At 45.4% G+C, this 20060-nt stretch overlaps 1 protein-coding gene across 3 annotated transcripts in view; it reads left to right on the forward strand.

Annotated features, from left to right (window-relative positions):
- The window catches only part of gbf1 (golgi brefeldin A resistant guanine nucleotide exchange factor 1), a 65757-nt gene that overhangs the window by 39536 nt on the left and 6161 nt on the right, over positions 1-20060 (forward strand). The window contains exons 6-33 of one of the 3 annotated variants that reach the window (XM_030772569.1): positions 405-513; positions 972-1032; positions 3745-3799; positions 6307-6451; positions 6910-7130; positions 7457-7625; positions 7761-7972; positions 8151-8249; positions 8386-8580; positions 8728-8920; positions 9067-9207; positions 9493-9581; positions 9816-10018; positions 10560-10683; positions 11522-11647; positions 13268-13350; positions 13618-13854; positions 14519-14612; positions 14925-15101; positions 15446-15510; positions 15636-15759; positions 15964-16035; positions 16379-16473; positions 16590-16743; positions 16847-17072; positions 17224-17381; positions 17646-17898; positions 19040-19242. In XM_030772569.1, coding sequence (XP_030628429.1) covers positions 405-513; positions 972-1032; positions 3745-3799; positions 6307-6451; positions 6910-7130; positions 7457-7625; positions 7761-7972; positions 8151-8249; positions 8386-8580; positions 8728-8920; positions 9067-9207; positions 9493-9581; positions 9816-10018; positions 10560-10683; positions 11522-11647; positions 13268-13350; positions 13618-13854; positions 14519-14612; positions 14925-15101; positions 15446-15510; positions 15636-15759; positions 15964-16035; positions 16379-16473; positions 16590-16743; positions 16847-17072; positions 17224-17381; positions 17646-17898; positions 19040-19242 — 4083 coding nt within the window. Of the gene's footprint in view, positions 1-404; positions 514-971; positions 1033-3744; positions 3800-6306; positions 6452-6909; positions 7131-7456; positions 7626-7760; positions 7973-8150; positions 8250-8385; positions 8581-8727; positions 8921-9066; positions 9208-9486; positions 9582-9815; positions 10019-10559; positions 10684-11521; positions 11648-13267; positions 13351-13617; positions 13855-14518; positions 14613-14924; positions 15102-15445; positions 15511-15635; positions 15760-15963; positions 16036-16378; positions 16474-16589; positions 16744-16846; positions 17073-17223; positions 17382-17645; positions 17899-19039; positions 19243-20060 lie in introns of all 3 variants that reach the window. The other 2 variants (XM_030772568.1, XM_030772570.1) reach the window with 2 other exon arrangements.

The raw sequence follows: 20060 nt of genomic DNA on the forward strand, positions 1-20060 counted from the left end.
CCTCAGACACCTTATGCAATGTCAATTAACGTTATACAATCAGGCATCCTAACCTGTCCTCAGACACCTTATGCAGTGTCAATTAACGTTATACAATTAGGCATCTTAACCTGTCCTCAAACACCTTATGCAGTGTCAATTAACGTTATACAATTAGGCATCTTAACCTGTCCTCAAACACCTTATGCAGTGTCAATTAACTTTATACAACTTTCTAGGCATCTCTCATGGCAGTAGTTAGTGGTTTGTTTTTCACTGACGTAAGTGAGAAGTGGAACCAGTTATTTTCCAAACAGGTCGATATTTGAACTGTTTGATAAGGTTGTGCTTTATCGCTGAGCCTGTATATGTGTGTGTGTGTGTGTGTGTGTGTGTGTGTGTGTGTGTGTGTTGTTTGGTCTCAGGTCCTGAGGACTTTGCTGCTGACGCCTGTGGGGGCCCACCTGACCAACGAGTCTGTGTGTGAGATCATGCAGTCCTGTTTCCGCATCTGCTTCGAAATGAGGCTTAGTGGTGAGTCTTGGCTCCTTTTCCCCTATGTGTGCACTGAACCTCCTACGCACAAACGCATACAAGCCTATTTCATCATTCTATTAATCAGAACAACTCACTGATAAACACACCCTGGCAATGCCTGCTTTTGCCACTGGAACTGTCATTCAGAAAAGCATAATCGCTGTCTCTCTGTGGCAGGTTTATCAAAGGCAGGTTTAATTGTTTGCGGGGATTTGGGTTTGTGTTTTAGCTGTCGGTCAGTAATAAAAATAGCCTCCTCGTTAGAGGCCCCCGGGTGCCCGGCCCTCCCCGTCAGACAGGCCCACCGCACTAACCTCCGCTGGCCCTGTGTCTCAGGGCGGCCTGCTAATAAAGCCCAGGTCTAATCCTGGTCAAACAGAGCCGTACTCTCCGGGCCCTGCGAGGCTCTGCTCTGACCACACCTGCACTGTTTGTTTTCTCTCCGCCTCCCACAGAGCTGCTGAGGAAGTCGGCCGAACACACGCTGGTGGACATGGTGCAGCTGCTCTTCTCCAGGTAATGAGGGAAAGGGGGAGGGAGAGAGGGGGATGCGAGGATGGGAGGAAGAGTGGGGGGGGTGGAGGAGGGGGTGGGGTGGGGGGGGTGTGGGATTAAGAACGGAGTCATCTGCCGGTGGGTCACATAATCAGTCTGAACCCGAGACTGAGCAAAACAGGATCTGTGGCAATCTTTATTGGACTCCGGTTTCACTCTCAGACCGCTCTCAATTACCTGATTAGATTTTTCACCTCCCAACCACAAGGTTCTGCTGGAGGTAGCGGTAAAAGCAGTAGTTTAAAACAGATGACAGCTGCGTTGGCCAAAGAAAAAATAAAAATATTGAGCATCTAACTTCGTCACTATTCGCTTTAATAATAAACGCGACTTATATCAAACAAGCCCTTAAACATCCTCAGAAAAATGAAAAGACATGTCTTTGTATAGTTATAAATTGGTGTCTGCAAAAGACCATACCTTGATTGATTAGGTCAGAGGTCACGTATACCCACTTACCTGTGTACAGCAGATAGAAGTAGACAGTGGGAGTCTATAAACCCGGGTAGGGACAGGTAAAACCGCCCGTATATCTGTAATTACTATTTTAGTCTGAGGCTTGACTTTTTAAATCTAATATACCATAATGGTGCCATAACCGTGGTTGAATTGTGAACAGCATCAGTCCCTCTTGTCATTCAGGTCAACAGTGAGCTGGTTCTCTAATGCAATAACATGCTTATGGGCTGGCTTTTATCAGGGGTGCGTATCCGCGGAGACGGCTCTCGCATTAAACTTCCAGTCACATCCCGGTGCAGACAAGGAGATGAGCCCACCGCGCGGCTCTCTGTATGATCTGCATATAGATGAGACGGGTCTCCTTGGCACCCTCTCTCGCTCTCTCTCTCTTTTGCTCTTCACTCTCTCCCTCTCTCTCTCTCTCTCTCTCTCTCTCTCTCTCTCTCTCTCTCGTACGCACACACATGCAGATGCAGATGCACACAAACACTTGTGTGCTCCTGTCTCTCGTATCGCAGGGCTGGAGTACGATGATCATTTTTGATTGCGAATCATGTTTGTTAAATATAAAACGGAAAAAAAAAACGGAAGCATCTCCAGGGGCATACAGTGAGAATTCATTAGTCTGGCTTAAAATGGGCAGTGGCTATGATGTGCGGGGGAGGGGGGACCAAAAACCAACACTTTGAATTTATCTTTATCAGACTGTGTACCTGTATTTAAAAGAACCTTTCAGGTGTCCCCAGAATTCCTCTCTTACATAGGTGTACAGACGTGCACACAATACCTGCTCTGCTGCTGTCATTTTATATATGTCCAAAGCCACTCATAATGAGGGTGTGACAGGCCTCAGCGTGTGTGTGTTTGTGTGAGGATGTGTTTCTCTCTCGCTCTCTCTCTCTCTCTGAGAGGCAGTGTAATAAGCAGCCCATCTTACTGAGTACTCAGGAAGAGGCTTAAGGAGACTGCTGAAAGTATTAGGGATGTTAATCTGTTGGACTCACAGATCATCCAATAATTGAGCCTGCGAGACAACACTCTATTAACACAGAACAGAGTCACTATGAGGACCCATCTGTGTGTGTGTGTGTGTGTGTGTGTGTGTGTGTGTGTGTGTGAAAGGTGATGTCTTATTCTCTGAGAAGCTGCAGTGTCCACAGAACACAAGGAGCTCACACAATAACGTTTGGAGCTGAGAACATTATTCCATCTCGTTTTTTCCCCCAAATGAACCCACACCAAAGGTCAAATGTCACGCCCCGGGGAACAAAGATTATGGCCTCTCAGACATATTGCGTCCTCCGAGCTGGTGTTTGAGAAGGGCTTTTTTTTTTTTTTTTAATGAACTTTGGTGGCTGTTTATTTAGGGTAGGTCAGGTTTCTATATCTGCTTTTCCGGAGATGTTTTAAGTGTCAGCACACACCCTTTTTTTTTTTTTTTTAATGATCAAAAAGCACACGTAGGTGGTCCTTCACCCCCCCCACCCCAGCGGCTGACAATGCCCCGTACATGTCCAAACAGAGAGGAGGATCCTCGTGCTGTTTCAACCTTGGCAAATGAATGGAGAGGCATTTTGTACAAAGCACTTCTCATTCATCCTCAACCCTTAGACTGCTCTTTCTACCATTAGCCTTTATAATGCAATTCAGAGCCTAACGTTGAAAGGCTAATTTAGAAGTTGGGAAATTACCGGAAACACGGAGAAGAGAAGAGCATTTGCCATGTACCTTAAGGCCTTTATACTCAGAGCTTGTCTCTGTGAGTTGTGTTTTTTTTTTTTTTTTTAAGTCACAGAATAATGGAAGACCTGGATAGTTTAAATTGTAGTATTAAAATAACTTTGCTTTTGTGCGGGAGAAATAGGGTGTATCGTAAAGTATGACTTGTGAAATGGGGAAGGATGATTTGATTTTGACTTGATGTTTTTCGTGTTTTTTAAGACATTTAAAAACCTCTGACTAAAGTGTGCCACCCAGATTTTGTCTGTGTACTACAGTGATAAGGTTTAACAAAAGAACATTTAATGTCACATGCATTAATGAGGTTATAGCCCCCATATGTCACACAATCCATAGATAACCATCTTAGATTCAACAACGAAAGTCCTATTCTTCAATCACAGAAAACAAAATGCTTTCCATTGATTGAGATGTCCATAACATACAATATTCATTCCATTCTCTCTCTCTCTGTCTCTCTCTCTCTCTTCACAGACTACCCCAGTTTAAAGAGGAAGCCAAGAGTTTTGTGGGCACCAACATGAAGAAGGTAAATATGAGAGAGGAGTGTAGGGAGAGACTGAATGATCCTATTGGCTTTGTCCCATCTGTCTGTCTGCTCTCATCTTTTCCCCCTACTCCCTGTGCCTGTGCTCTGACTCCTGACTGCTCCGTTCATCCTGTTCCACACTGTCAGTCACCGGCCAGGCCTGTGGAGCTCTCTGCTTCTCCTCTCCTCTCTGTTCATCTTTTTTTTTTCTCTCTCCTGTGACTTTCTCGCTTCTCTTCTTCAACCTATGAATGAATTACTTTAATGCTTAGTCAACGAAAGGATTGTTGCTTCTGTATAGAGCATACAGTTGAGGTTCCAGGTGAATATACTTTTATGGGGTGGGTGTTTTTTTTTTTTTTTTTTTTTACAGTTACATGCAGACATGAGTCAAATATGTTGATGCCATGAAATCTGCTGAGATTGATTTCTAGGATGTTCCATTTCTCTAGTTGTTCAGATACGGTGGGCGTCTTAATTGCGCTCTCTCTCTTTCACCAAACTTGAAGAACAGCTCCCCTAGCATTTTTTTGTCTCCCCCTTTGCCTGTTCTCCCCCACAGATCCCAGGATGTATCCTGGACACACAGGATCTTATTTGTGCAGATCAGCCTAGAAACACCAATCAGAGGGGCTTAGAGAGGGTATCTGACATTCACGCGCAGTGTAACGGCTATTCTGATTGGGCGGCGTTTTAGTGCATTTAAATAACCTGAGCAGCATGGCTTCCTGGAGTGAATGAATGCATGACAACACACTCTTGGGGCTCCTGTGCAATAAAAAAAAAAAAAAGTTAAAAAGATGAAAAACTTACAAACAAAAAAGTGCTCTGCACTTCTGTCACATAGCATTACATAGAGAAACTAATTAGGAGTAGTCAGATGCAGTAGGTATGGTGAAATTACTAAATAAATAAACAAACAAACAAACATATAGTTGCGTATGGCTTTCTCTTGAGTAGAGCAACAGGAGCAATTGAAGTAGTTTGCATTTCCTTCCATTTCCATCACACTAAATGACTATCACTTCTGTATCATCTTTAATGGACTTGATGTTGTACCATTCGCATATAAGGTCAAATATGTTCCATGTTTTAAGATGTCGGTGATGTATGAATAGATGCCCATGTTTGAAAATACTGTAGACCTGTTCTTTAAAATATATATACATATGTATGTTTATCACATATTTCCTGTCTGGTATTGCCTGCCCCAGTTTGTGGTATGTGTCCAGACCAGCACATGACCTTATATATGTGTGTACTTAATTTGTGTAAGCAGGGTGTGGGTGTGTGTGTGTGTGTGTGGCATTTCTATTTGTTACTCCCCTTTCCTACTTTAGGGAGTAGCAGAGGATGTTTGTGTGTTAATCGGTTTTTGGTTCTCCAAGTGTGTACGCTGTTGGGTTTGCATTATTCTGTCAACAACTCCCCTCACTGTTCTGGAGTGAGCTGCATGTTTTTGGTTTGGGCGTGTGTGTGTGTGCGTGTGTGTGCGTGCGCGTGCGCGGACATTTGCCTGATGTATGTGTGGGTGTGTCTGCCCACTGCATGGTGTGTTTTGTTTTGGGGTGGGTATGTGTGTGTGTGTTTGTGTGTTCTCACCCAGTGGATGCTTTGTGTCTTTCTGCACTTGTGATGTGTGTGCTTCACTAACTCTGGGGCCTGCCCCCTTTTCTCCCGAGGCTTACAATATCTTATGGAAAAACAAAAGAGTTCAGGTAAGGCGATGAGACTGCAGCCACAGTCCAGAGTCCGTCTAACCAACCCCCCCCTTTAGATCTTTCAACCCTTAAAACCCTGGACCCCTACCCTAAATGAAACTCTTCCCCTATCTAGACTCTATTCCAGACTTCACATGGTAACTGTTATTGTCTATACCTGGAGTTACATGGTTTTCATCATTTTTGAAAGGAGAAATTTCTTTGTGTTGCTCTGTTTTCCTGTACTGAAAATTCGTCCAGTTTACAGTAGGGACCTCAGTCAGCTTTTACCGCCTCTGTTTATTTTTAGGTGCACGAGTAGATTAGCTTTGTATTAGTTGGCGTGTTCCGCTACTGTCGGGCTCTCATTCATCAAATAAAGATAAGAATGTGTAGTAAATTCTTATGAAAATTTGATACCTCCAAGGTGAAACTTGTGAATGCAGCCAAGCTTGGTTTTCTGTGTTTGTTCACCTGTCTGTATCTGAAAAGATCACACAAGTTCTGTTATGTAAATTTTTCCAGTGTTCTCAGTGCATGACAGATATGTTATCTTCTTATCCCATAAATGAAATGGTCATACTGTCTGAGTGTGTGTGTGTGTGTGTGTGTGTGAGAGAGGGAGAGCGACAGTGAGCAAGCGAGCGTGTGTGCGTGCGTGCGTGCGTGCGTGTGTGTGTCTTTGTACTTGACCGTGTTTTAGCTGCAGGTGGCATATGTGTTTGCTGTGGCCTGCTCCCCTGCTGTGTGTAGATTAAAAAACAGAATTGTGGGTATGTTTTAAGTGTACGCTGATGTTTGCCGCAGTTGAAGATGCGTGCCGGAGGTATGAGCGAGTCCTCAAAGTGGAAGAAACAGAAGCGTTCCCCTCGCCCCCCGCGTCACATGGTGCGCAGCCCCTCCGGGCAGCTCGAAACCCCCCAGCCCACTACACTAAGCAACAACCTCTCAGGTAAACCAGTCATCTTAAACGACCCGGCTCGCAAAACACTGTGATGATCAAAGCCATACAATAGAAATTAGAACCATAGCGGACAGATATTTTACAAGTACAGTATACTTATGGTAAAAAATGTTGCATCACGTTTGTCATGAATGGTGTGTTGATATGAAAGTATTATCAGTGGATGTCTCTTCACCTTATGTCTTCCCTTGTATTCTTCAATAATTCAGTTCAGTTCAGTTGAATAGTTTTAGCACTTTTTACAATGGACATTGTCACAAAGCAACGTTACAAAAATGCTGGGCCTAAAACCCATAGTCCCGAAAAAGTGAGTGTGTCCTTAACTCAGAATATGCATGCACTTTGTGTGTGTCTGCGTGTGTTTGTGTGTGCGTGTGTTTGTGCGCGTGTGTTTGTGTGTGCGTGTGTTTGTGTGCGTGTGTGTGCATGTGCGTATGCATATACAGGTGGAGTGCCATTTATAGAACAGCAGAGTGGAGGTTCAGCAGGACTTCCTGTGTCAGACAGCGCTGCCTCTTCCATATCCAGTCCAACCACAGACAGTGGACTCGACACCTACTCCAAGACCACTTCCAAAGAGGACCTCACAGACCTGGAACAGAGCAGCTCCACTGCAACCACCCCTGCCACGACGCCATCCAGTGAACAAACCAGACCGGACTCACAAGTAATTCAAGCCTTTCCACTGGGTCTTACCAAAGGGACTGCAGTCTATGTTTCGTTTTTACCAAAGGGACCTTGAGGACATTTGCACACGTCTTTACAATGGGGCAATTGTTTATAAATTGTTAAAAGTATATTTTGAAGTCTGATGTGCTTAATTCATAATTAGCCAGGAACACAGTAAGAGATTATAGATTCTTGTTTAAAGTTCCCAGATATGAGGAATGCCTTCGTGTAGTGGCTGTGAATGCGAAGGGGACTAGAGTGGACCTGTTTAGTTTTCAGGTTGTGTCTAGATACTGAGTGACAGATGGTGTGTGTCTGTGCCAGTGTGAAGGCAGACAGGTGGAGCGCGCTCAGTCGGCCTCGGTGGAGTCCATTCCCGAGGTGCTGGAAGACAGGGATTCGCTGACTGAGCAGTCGGACACGGCGTCAGTCCATGACATGGATTATGTCAATCCCAGAGGAGTACGATTCACTCAGTCTACCCAGAAAGAGGGTAAGAACGAGATCCCGTCACGCGTCTTGCTCGAAAACCTGCCCGTCCCTTTCATCACGCTCTGAAAAAAAATAATTACTGAAGAGTGTTGAATGACGAATTTTCTCCCCCCCCCTCCCCCGTCTGCTGTCCCAGGTGCGACGTTGATCCCGTACGGGCTTCCGTGTCTGAGAGAGCTCTTCCGCTTCCTCATCTCTCTAACCAACCCTCACGACCGCCACAACTCCGACGTGATGATGCACATGGGCCTGCAGCTGCTCAACGTGGCCCTGGAGTCCGCTCACATCGCCCCCTATCAGTCACTGCTGAGCCTGGTCAAAGACGAACTCTGCAGACACCTCTTCCAGGTAACGCACCCGGTACTTTTGAACTGCGTGGCCGACCTGCGGGGTGGCGATCATCTCTTTTAGATGTTTCTCTTTTTTTTTTTTTTTTTTTTTTGTTCTGTTCTTCATTAAATATATTTGAAAGCGTTACGAAGACAGGTTAATGGGATTCAATATGGGTATGTCTTTCTGCCGGCAGTTGTTAAGTATGGAAAGAATGAATCTCTACGCTGCGTCCATACGAGTCTGCTTCTTGCTTTTTGAGAGCATGCGTGAACATCTGAAGTTCCAGCTGGAGGTATGTTTGGTACAGTTCGTTCAAAATGAATCTTTCAAACATTTTCGGGATATCGATGAAAAAGGAAACCCCGTAAAGCACGTCTGGCGTTGGTGTTAATACCTAGATAGTAAATTATTCCGCATGTTTTACGCAGATGTACCTAAAGAAGCTGATGGACATCATTACCTCAGAGAATCCCAAGATGCCCTATGAGATGAAGGAGATGGCACTGGAAGCCATAGTACAACTCTGGAGAATCCCCAGCTTTGTCACAGAGCTGTACATCAACTATGACTGTGACTTCTACTGCTCCAACCTGTTTGAAGACCTCACCAAGCTGCTTTCCAAGGCATGCCCCAACACATTCAGAAACCGAGAACAACTCTCCTGTAGTCATTTGTTTGTAGAAGAGTGGAATGAGTGGACATTTGAGTTTGAAGGTTAACTGTCTGTTGATGTATTTTTGTTTTGTATTGTTTTTTTTTTGTTTTTTCAGAATGCCTTCCCAGTGTCTGGGCAGCTCTATACAACCCATCTGCTTTCACTTGAAGCCCTGTTGACCGTGATTGACAGCACCGAGAGCCATTGTCAGGCCAAAATGTTGAACAGTGCTGCTCAGCAGGACCAATCAGAAGCGCTTAAGGAGCAGGGGCAGAATTCGGCCAACGCCGTCACAGAAGCAACCACGGGTACGTAGCTGGGATTAAGCCGCGAAGATTCTCATGTTTTCAGTTTCAAATTGTCATGGTTGCTTATCATAAGAGAAATGTAGGACTATGTGCAGTGATATAAGGCAGCTGACACTCAGTGGTTCTCCTGTGTAAATTTAAAACAGACACCAACAGACTTGCACCAAGTTCTAATGGGCAGAGTGCCCCAGCGTCTGAGGTGGCACTTGTGTGCCCGCCGACCAGTGGGCATCTGATGGCAGACAAGATGAGACTGGGCAGACAGGACCAAGAGGAAACAGACTCAGGTACTTCACTGACCCCCTAACCTGCCAATCCTGGAGACGCAACTGTTTTTTCCTCATCAGTGTGTCTGTGGGCTCTACAGTGATAATGTATGAGCACTACAGTATTAGGTCTTACTGCCACCCCACTGGCCAGGATGTATTCTAATGGAGACAATGTGTACTGTTGGACAGAGAGAAAGACACAATTCATTTTCTGAGTATTTAATTATTTCATAGAATTGGAAGTGCATCTCTGAGACGCGAGTCAACTCAGGTTTCAAACGTTTCATTTTAAATCAGTTTCAGCTGAGAAGAAATCGCCAAAAAAGCCCCATCGATTCTCTTGCTGTTTGCCCGACTCTCAGGAACTGATGGACATCAAGAACAAGAAGAAGGTGCTCAGATTTCTTTTCTTTTACAGTGGGTCTGGTTTCAAACAGGCACACACACACACACACGCACACACACACACGCACACACACACGCACACACACACCTGTTGTGCTTAAGATGTAGCATCCAGTATATTTCGTCAGACCACTTGAACATCGTGAAAATGCTCTGAGTAGGTCCTTTGTGTACGGCCTAGACTAAAATCTCGGGTTGTGTGTGTGTGTGTGTGTTTAAAGCTTTTGATCACAGGAACAGAGCAGTTTAATCAGAAATCGAAGAAAGGCATCCAGTTCCTGCAGGAGAAAGGTCTCCTCAGCAGCCCCATGGACAATAACGAGGTGGCCCAGTGGCTCCGCGAGAACCCGCGCCTCGACAAGAAGATGATCGGCGAGTTCATCAGCGACCGCAAGAACATGGAACTACTCGACAGCTTTGTCAAGTAAGAGTTCCTCTCACGCCGGGTACTAAACTCGACTGGGTTTTTAAATGACGACTCAGCAGAATAGAAGTGCATATTTCAAACAGGCAGGGGCGCCGCTAGACATTTTGGGCCCTGTGAAAGAATATAATTCACTTATGATAATAATAATAATAATAATGATAGTAATAATAATAGTGATCTGTGAGGGCCCCCTTGTGAGTCCTGGGCGCTTGGAATCATCCTAACGCCCCCCCATCCCCCACGGTGCCCCTGCCAATGGGAGTAGCTGCAATATACCATTTTATAGATAAAAGAACATGTAATTATTTTATAAGACAGAAAATGTAAAAAAAAAAAATGCTTAAAGAATAACAATGCAGTGAAAGGTTATTTTGACTTTTTGTTGTAAGTGCATGAGCCATGATCAGCCATGAAAACTCGAAATGCCACGTGCTTTTGTTCGGGTGTATTAATACATCTGATGGAAAAATCGAGGGCGAGCTTTAATTTGGCAGATCTGTGGTGTTGTGATCGTATCTCTCTCACTTTTTCTTTCCAGCACGTTCACCTTCCAAGGGCTGCGCATAGACGAGGCATTACGTTTGTATTTGGAAGCATTCCGTCTCCCTGGTGAAGCTCCAGTCATTCAGCGGCTTTTGGAAACCTTCACTGACAACTGGCATGTAAGTCAGCTGCAACACACACACACACACGCGCGCGCGCACGCACGCACACACACACAGAGGCAGTGACACCTTGATGCCCAGAGGCTGGAAATATACACAGATACTCTCGAAATAGACTTTAGGTTACCCACCCGCACACACACACACGCTCACACACACACACTCAGCTGTACACTTCTTCCATTACCACACGAAAAGGCAATCCTGACCACCCACTGGCCCCATCATCGGGTAATTAGTGGCAGTGGAACAGCGTCCCAGTTAGGATCAAGGACGGGGACCATTAGTCATGCAGGTAATCAGGGAAAAGGAAAAGTGTGACATAAGCCAGCCATCTGCCGCGCGGCCCGGGCATAAGGTGGCACTGGCCACGAGGGCGTTCGGAAACCCGTAGCAAGTAAAGGCCGCCGCTCGGAGCGACCTGGAAAGTATTCCTAGTAATTTCTTTTCTTAGTCCCAGTTCTCGATCAGTTGCAAACGACCTCGTATGATCACACAAAACAGACATGCGGGTTATGCCCTTCCCGTCTTATAGCAATGCATCAACGCTACTTCAAACTTGACCGGCTGACATTTTGCCGCCGATGGATGTTTCCACTGCATTATTCTCTTGTTTCTTGTGTGTTTTGGCTCAGTTAGTGATGGAAGCAAATGTCTGGTCTTGTTTGTTTGGGGGAACAAAAAGCAAACAGGTTCTCCTTCACGCTTCGTTCGGTTGTGCGCGGATAGTAAACGCGTTATTCTCTTGTGTATGCAAAGGGAGTAAAGTGTCTCTCCCTGAATGGTTGATCACTGATGTTCTTTCGTTTTTTTTTTTTTTATGCCCTGTTTACAGAAAGTGAACGGTTCTCCCTTCATGACAAACGACGCTGGTTTTGCTTTGGCCTACGCTGTCATCTTGTTGAACACCGATCAGCACAATCACAACGTACGCAAACAGAATGTGCCCATGACTGTGGAGGTGAGAACTAAACACACACACACACACACACACACACACACACACAAAATAAATTGCTTCCCCTCTCTCCAACTTTCTGTGTGTAGGAATCATTGTGGCCTTGATAACAACATAGCAACATTAAACACAAACTCATTCTGTGAATATGTACTGAATGTATCACCAGTTAGCAAATCTTAACTCTCCAGCTTGTGTCCTACATAGATGTGTACGTTCGAGGATAATTTTACATGTTATGGAACCACGTCGCTACGGTAACCGCTTGTTTCGCTTGTCGTGGAGAGAAGGGCGCAGCTTTTTACATGAGCTCATCCTGCACTGTCGCTTTGTCATGAGAGATGACAGATACAGCAGTGGAGAGAGAGAACACACACACATGCACACACACGCACACACACACACACACACACGCACACACACACACACACACACACACACACACACAACAGCCTGCAGCCTGGCGCTTGCTTGAGTGACAGTGCCTGAAGACTAAACACATGTTTTAGGCAAAGCATCTAAAGGGAGCATGGGTGGGCTGCTATCTGCTCTATTCTTTCTGACACTCAAACACACACACACACACACACACACACACACACACATCCTTTTGCTGTTTTGTCTTTGATTTGACATCATTTAGAATCCACAGATTCTCCGAGTTTAAACAGTTGGACATACTGCGGTTCAGCAGTGGGACAGATGGCAAATGAAGTCGCACTTTGTTTCTCTGGAACTAGGGAAATCTTCACCCATTTATCTTTAGGGAACATCCATTTCTGTTGTAACTTTTGAACAACAGTAGGCGTAGTATTATTAAACAGATGACTTGAACACAGTTCACCATGTACATTTTCACTTACATGTTTTTTTTTTTTTTTATGAGGAGATCCAAAGGGGACTCTTTCCTTTTTTTTTTGTTGTTGTTGTTTTAAAGCTTTCTCGGGGCTCGTGGGAATTGCAGTTTTTTTTAAATAGAGCGTTTGTGCAGGATGACACATGGCCGATACCTTGGCGTGAGTGGGTAAGAGTGAAAGTGGAGAAGGAAAAGCTGCGAAAGTAACAGTGTGTTTTGGCAGGCGAGGAGTCCAGCTGCCTCCTCTCTGTGACGGCTATCACCGACGTCTGCTCCCGCGACGCTGCTACGAAAAAAAAAAACACACACACACACACACACACACACAAGAACACAAGCCCCGTCGGCCCTTGACCCGTTTCTCTCTCTCTCTGTGTTTACTCCTCTGTTTATTTCTCTCTCTGTTCATCCCACTCTCTCTCGCTCTCTCTCTCTCTCGGGGGAGCTCAGGTTTCTTTTGGTTTACCTGCCATTAAGAAGGCATGCAGTAAAACAGAGGCCTAACACCATCACTCAACACCGGATGTATGTGTGTGTTTATTTGAGCATTGATTGGCCTCAGACCAGTGCGTCCAACACAACACCTATTAAATGACACCAGCAGCAATAAACCAGCACAATTTTTAATGGACCTGAAAGGCGATAGGCCTCTGCGTTGAGATGTCGACCGTAATTGATTTGAACGCAGGCATTTTAATCTGCTGCTGTTTTAACGCACTCCTCTTCTTCCTCTTCTTCCTCTTCTATCTTTCTCAACCTCAATGTAGCAATTCAAGAAGAACCTGAAAGGCGTAAATGGATCGAAAGACTTTGATCAGGACATGTTGGAAGACATTTACAACGCAATCAAGTAAGTGCTTTTTCTGATTGTCCATACACGCATTTTTTTTATTTAAAAACGAATCAGCGTATCAAAGCACATTTCTGTACTCATTTTGTCATGACATGTCGACGGGTAAGTCATTTCTTGGACGTTGAAAAAAATCCAAAGGCCCCCGTTGATTGACACATTGATTTGATGCGTTTCTGTTGTGTATAATGTGTCGGTGTAGTGGAAGTGTTGTATTGGATGGACCTTACGTGCAGTGTGTAATGGAAATTTTCTGCTCTCTCGCAGGAATGAGGAAATTGTGATGCCTGACGAACAGACCGGGCTAGTGAAGGAGAACTACGTGTGGAGTGTGCTCCTGCACAGAGGAGCCTCCTCAGAGGGGATGTTCCTCCACGTGCCTCCGGGAAGCTACGACCACGACCTGTTCGCCATGACCTGGGGACCCACCATCGCCGCCCTCTCCTACGTCTTCGACAAGAGCCTGGACGACACGATCATTCAGAAGGCCATCACGGGCTTCCGGTAAGAGCCCCGGGCCCTTCCCGGGAATTTCACATCAGGAACGAGGAGGTGCAAAATTCAACATGTATGACATCACAAAGGTTGAGAGAACCCACACATTGTTTTTTTTTGATGTGCATCCTAAAATTGGGATCATTTTTCTAGATATATTTCAAACGCAGTCCTTTTTTTTTTTTTTTTACCGCTGTGTCCTTGCGCCTGCTTCGCTTGCGAGGAGGAACAGGTGCGGCGACCCGGCGAGGCGGGGTGGGGGGGAGGGGGGCGAAAGCAGGCGTTTTAGATCCAGAGCCGATCCAGTCAGTTATGCCCAGTGCTGTTTTTCCATGGGGTCTTAGGCAGAGTCTTAAAGCAGCATCCTATGTGAGAGCGCTGGATTAGTGCGGCTGTTACCGGCACGACTTGAGTTTGTCTGCGTCGGGCCCCTGTTTAAAAGCAGCAAATGCTCTGATATTTGGGTCGTAAAAAGAGGACTAACTTTTTAACAGGCCCCGTTTCACCCTTGTTCACACCTTCGACTTTTATGTCCCCTCGCTCTCCAGCCAACGCGTGACCGTAATCACGAAGTGTTGAGCGTTGGCCAAACAGAACGAGTCAAAATGACTTGTTGTTTTTATTCTCTCTCTCTCTCTCTCTCTCTCTCTCTCTCTCTCTCTCTCTCTCTCAGGAAATGTGCCATGATATCAGCGCACTACGGCTTCAGCGATGTGTTTGATAACTTAATCATCTCACTCTGCAAGTTTACAACCCTCAGCAGTGAGGTAAGGGCTGAACCGTACTCAGAGCGCAGTGGACCTTTCAAACACGATGGATTAACTGTTTACACGGCAACCTGTCACTCATTATTACTCTCTAAGGTCGTTAGTATGATCTGAATGTTTCATTGGATTCAATCTGTATTGAGTATGTTTATTTTTCTAATTTTAGCGTGAGATTGTTTTGAGTGTATTCTCCTTTGACTACTACGTGTGTGTGTGTGTGCACATTACGATTTACATATGTGACCTAATACGTGTGCTCTGACGATGCCTGACGTTATCAGTGGGTGAGTGGATTTCTCGTCTTGTCTGCAGTCCGTGGAGAACCTGCCCACGGTGTTCGGCAGTAACGGAAAGGCTCAAATAGCGGCGAAGACGGTCTTTAAGCTAGCTCATCGCCACGGCGACATTCTGCGTGAGGGCTGGAAGAACATCATGGACTCTATGCTGCAGCTTTTCAGAGCTGAGCTTTTACCCAAGGCCATGGTGGAGGTGAGGCTCGCGTCTCATGCCGAAATCTGTCGCTGTGGAATCCCCCCCCCCCCCCCACCCCCGTTTGTCAGCCGGTGGCTGTGATGGCAGCAGTCTCTTCAGTGACTTGAAGCCTTTGTGTTTTCCGCATTCATACCCTTTTTTAAATTGTGAAATTGATTTAATACTGGTGGCTTTTGTTGACTTATTTGAAATGTTGGAGGTCTATTACATGCACCACCTGTTGTAGGAAGAACACTGACAACCAAAAGCCACTGATTTAAGGATTTACTGCCACCTGCTGTCAGAAAGAGAAATTTCACAGAGCTAGATGCATTACTGCACGTTCTTCAATTCTTTTGTAGGTGGAGGATTTCGTGGAGCCCAGTGGAAAGATCTCACTTCAGCGTGAGGAGACGCCTTCAAATCGGTAAGATAAGGAACCACTTATTTAATAATAAGTAATAATGAATAAATAAAAGAGTTAAGTTCTGTACTGCTTTTAAACATGCTCTCACACAGGTCTCGATAATCTCTTTTGTGACTGTTTCTTAGGGGAGAGTCTGCAGTGTTGAGTTTTGTGAACTGGTTGACGTTGAGCGGAGTGGAACAGTCTGGACTGAGAGGCCCTTCCACAGAGAATCAGGAGGCTAAACAAGCTGCCCTGCTCTGTATTAAGGTACACGCACACACACACACACACACACACACACATGCGCGCACACACACACACACACGCACAGTCATTGCTGTGTCCTTGGCAATACTTATTAGACAGTTCATTCAAAGCCCTCCTGTAACAAAACCTGTAACAAAAATGTCCCACCATGCTGGTAAAGCTGGTAACCGAATGAGTTCCATATGTGTCTTTTCTCTCCGTCAGCAATGTGATCCGGAGAAACTGATAACGGAGAGTAAATTCCTGCAGCTGGAGTCCCTGCAGGAGCTTCTGAAGGTGCTCTGTCTCCGTCAACGGAAGCTCCTCTACTATAATAAACTCTATGTCCCTCTGATGACATCATCAGCTGTACACATAGGCTGTGATTTACCACAATCTGGGGAACATGATTTCTTAATATTAAATATTTTTGGCTAGTAGTTTGGCATGTACATGAGATTTATATATGTATCTGGAAAGCCGCTAGATAATTAAGATAATGTGATTGATGCAAACAATATAAACTAATGTGTATACATGTTTATATTTAAAAAAAAAAAAATCTTCATTTATAATGGTGAGACCCATTGTCTTTTTTAAATTCAAAGGGGAAAGTAGTGTATGCGTCTGTTTTGTGCAGGCTCTGATCTCAGTGACGCCTGATGAGGAAACGTACGACGAGGAGGATGCTGCTTTCTGTCTGGAGATGCTGCTGCGGATTGTTCTAGAAAACAGGTACAGGGCAGTCGCCCAACTCGTCCCTATGGCAATATTTTCCCCTTGTCTTACGTGGTCCCTGGCTTTAACATAAAGTAACAAAATGGTGATGGTGATTTCTTTCCCGGTTACAGAGACCGGGTGTCGTGTGTGTGGCAGACGGTGCGGGAGCACCTGTACCATCTCTGCGTACTGGCCAATGAGAGCTGCTTCCTCGTGGAGAGAGCTGTCGTTGGCTTGCTGAGACTGGCCATTAGACTGCTGCGTAGAGAAGACATCAGCTCACAGGTACACAAACACACACACACACGGACACGGACACGGACACACATACATACACTCTTCTTTTCGCCTCTGTGATGTGCATTAATTCTGTGCTGTACCCTCTCAGGTGCTCCTGTCTCTGAGGTTACTGCTGATGATGAAACCTCACGTGTTGTCCAGGGTCAGTCGCGAGGTTGCATACGGCTTACACGAGCTGCTCAAGACGAACGCCGCTAACATCCACAGCTCGGACGACTGGTACACGCTCTTCTCCCTGCTGGAGTGCATCGGGGCTGGGGTGAAACCTCCGGCCGCCCTGCAGGTCACCACCGTTAACCCCGACAACGACACAGGTCAGAAACACCATCAAAATCGTCTTCATCAACTGCCAGTCAAACGATCATCCAGTCTAGTGCTCAACGTAGTACATGGCTGTTGCGTCGACTTTGCGTTAAGTAATTGAATTGGCTGTTATTTTATTGAGTGTGTGTGTGTGATTTGTAGGTGCTCAGTCAGACAGTGAGTTGACTTCCTACCACACAAGCGAAATCACCCCGGACCGCGGCTACACCTCCGATTCAGAAGTCTACACCGAACACGGCAAATCCCGAATTCCCCGCTCCGTCACAGACGTAGACGTCGCCAGCAGTGGCTGGTTGGTGGTGAGTACATACACGCACTATGGGCTCCGTCCGCTTCTAAATTACTACAGTCAAACAAGATCAAACACTGAATTACTGGTCCTCCTTACAACCGTTTCGAAAGCAGTCATTGTCTAAATCACTGCTGAATTAAAGTTATATTGTGGTGAAGATCTGGAAAAAGACTTGCGCTTCAAAAGAAAACTTGTATTCGTGATCCACTCTAAACATAGAGACATGCAGTGCTTTGGAGTGTGAGTCATGACGGGGGTATACTTTTGGCAGGTTGGTAAAGATGACCTCGAGGCCAGCAAGACAGCAGCCGCTCCTCCGGGCTCCAAGCCCCAGACGCCTCCCCTGGTAAACCAGTACAGCCTCACCCTAGGCCTGGACATGGGCCTACACGACACCAAATCCCTCATCAAGAGCGTGGAGTCGCTCTCCTTCATCGTCCGCGATGCCGCTCACGTCACTCCGGAGAACTTTGAGCTGTGTGTCAGAACCATCCGCGTCTTTGTGGAGGCCAGCCTTAACGGAGGTGAATGGGTATTTTTGCAGCGTTTTTCACGACTGATTAGTCAGAGCAAAGTCATCTGTTAATCACACACAGACTTTTACAAAAAAAAAAAAAAATCAATTTTCTGGTTCTTACAAGTGGCAAAGGAACACCTGAAATACTTTTTTCCTTTCAAAACCATAGTACAGGCAGCCATTCAGCGTAATAAATACTATTGTTTAAACCTCACCGTTTAAAATTGAGAATCTTTGGGATGCAAAGGTATCATTTGCTGGTGAAACACAGAGCCTGGCCTCATCACACGACGGCGCACCCGTCCGCAATTATAAGAAATCCAACACTATTCCCCAAAACAATTCCGCCGGGGGGAAAAAAAAAAATTGTAGCCTACAGATTTACAAAAACAAAATTCTATTCGTGTTGTCATCGTGCGATTATATGGGTTGATTTCACCCAAAGCTTACAACCATATCTGTTAAGTTCTTCTTCCTTGGGGATTAGAGCGTCTTAGTTCGGTTCAGTCGGGTGGGAGTTTGGTTTTATGTTCCATTAGCTGCCAGGCTTTTGGCCAGGGATCTAGGGCTCTGCTTTACGTGATTTAACACAGCGCGATTCAACTGCATGACTAATGCACCCCCCCTTTCCATTTATCCCACCCTCTCTCAGCTCTCTCTCTCTCTCCGTCCAACTTGTCTTTCTGAGGATGTTAACGATCCAGGGCAGGGCTTAGTCTAAGGCCTGGTCAGGGTTTTTTTTTTTTTTTTTTTTTTTTTGGTGCTGACATCAGGAGTGGCCTTTTGGACGAGTGCTAGGGCCGTGAGGCACTCAGAGAGCGGCTGTCAGCGAGGGTTTACGTGTTCCCTGCGAGGACAGACTGATCAAAGCGTTAGGATTCTCCTCTTCAATTGATGGAAACCACCCAAATGTGATGGCACAGCAAAGACACGCTTTTGTTCAACAGTGACTGAAAACAGACAGAAAATCGTATTTTTAGGTCTGTCCTAGACAGCTGCAGCAATCTCCTTGAAAAAGTAAGATGCCTTGATAAGAATGGAGTCGTTAGAGAATCAGGAGACAGACTAGCACCGGTGTCTCGGGCATAGAAATGTTATTTGTTGGTCTGTCTTTAGTTGCCCTGTCTCAGTCACGCAATTTTTCTCAGGTTACCGCACCCACGAAAAGAAAAGGAGCCATAAGCCCGACTCGAAGTCTGCCCGACCACGGAGGAAGACTCGCGAGAAGGAGAGCTCGTCACGGAGGCCCAAGGCTTCCAGCCAGCGTCTGTCCCGTTCTCATAGCGATGATGAGGAGGACGAGGGTGTGCCAGCCAGCTACCACACGGTGTCATTACAGGTTAGTCAGGACGTAAGTACCACAGCCCTTTGCCCTTCTTCCTGTGCCTGTCTGTTCGTCTGAACGCGTCACTGTGCCGTGGGTGTGAGGTTCGGGCCCAGGGCCTGGCCCATGCGTGTCGTCTGATCGAGCGGTCTAAACGTTTTTCGCTAGGGGTTTTGCCTTTTTTCCCCCTAATGCGTGTTCTGGGGACGAGGTTCCAACGGGGGAGAGAAGATAAGCCAGAAACGTGCCGTGTCAGTGCTCTGGAATCAGTGTTTCTCATAATGACACTCATCCTCTCTCCTTTACTGTAAATCTCATGGGATTACTTTGACTCTAAATCGTGTAAATAATCGGGCTTATTACTGTTACTCGAAACTCATTTCCATCTAATCTTATTTGTCTGACTCCAAATCATGCACATCGTAATCTTATTTCTCCTTTAAGCTGCACCAGCCTTATTACTCTTCACTCTAATATACACATTCAAATCTTTTTACTATGAAGTAAGACACATTCTAACCTTATTACTATAAGTCTAATATACACATTCTAACCTTATTACTGTGAGTCTTAGTAAAACACATTCTAATCTTATTTCTTTGACTCCTAATCATGCATATCATAATCTTATTTCTCTTTTAAACTGCACCAGTCTTATTACTCTTGGCTCTAATATACACATTCTAATCTTATTACTATGAAGTAAAACACATTCTAACCTTATTACTATAAGTCTAAGATACACATTCTAACCTTATTACTGTGAGTCTAATATACACATTCTAACCTTATTACTGTGAGTCTTAGTAAAACATATTCTAATCTTATTACTCTTGACTCTAATA

This window comes from Chanos chanos, chromosome 4 (assembly GCF_902362185.1).
Source record: "Chanos chanos chromosome 4, fChaCha1.1, whole genome shotgun sequence".
Taxonomy (NCBI): Eukaryota; Metazoa; Chordata; class Actinopteri; order Gonorynchiformes; family Chanidae; genus Chanos; species Chanos chanos.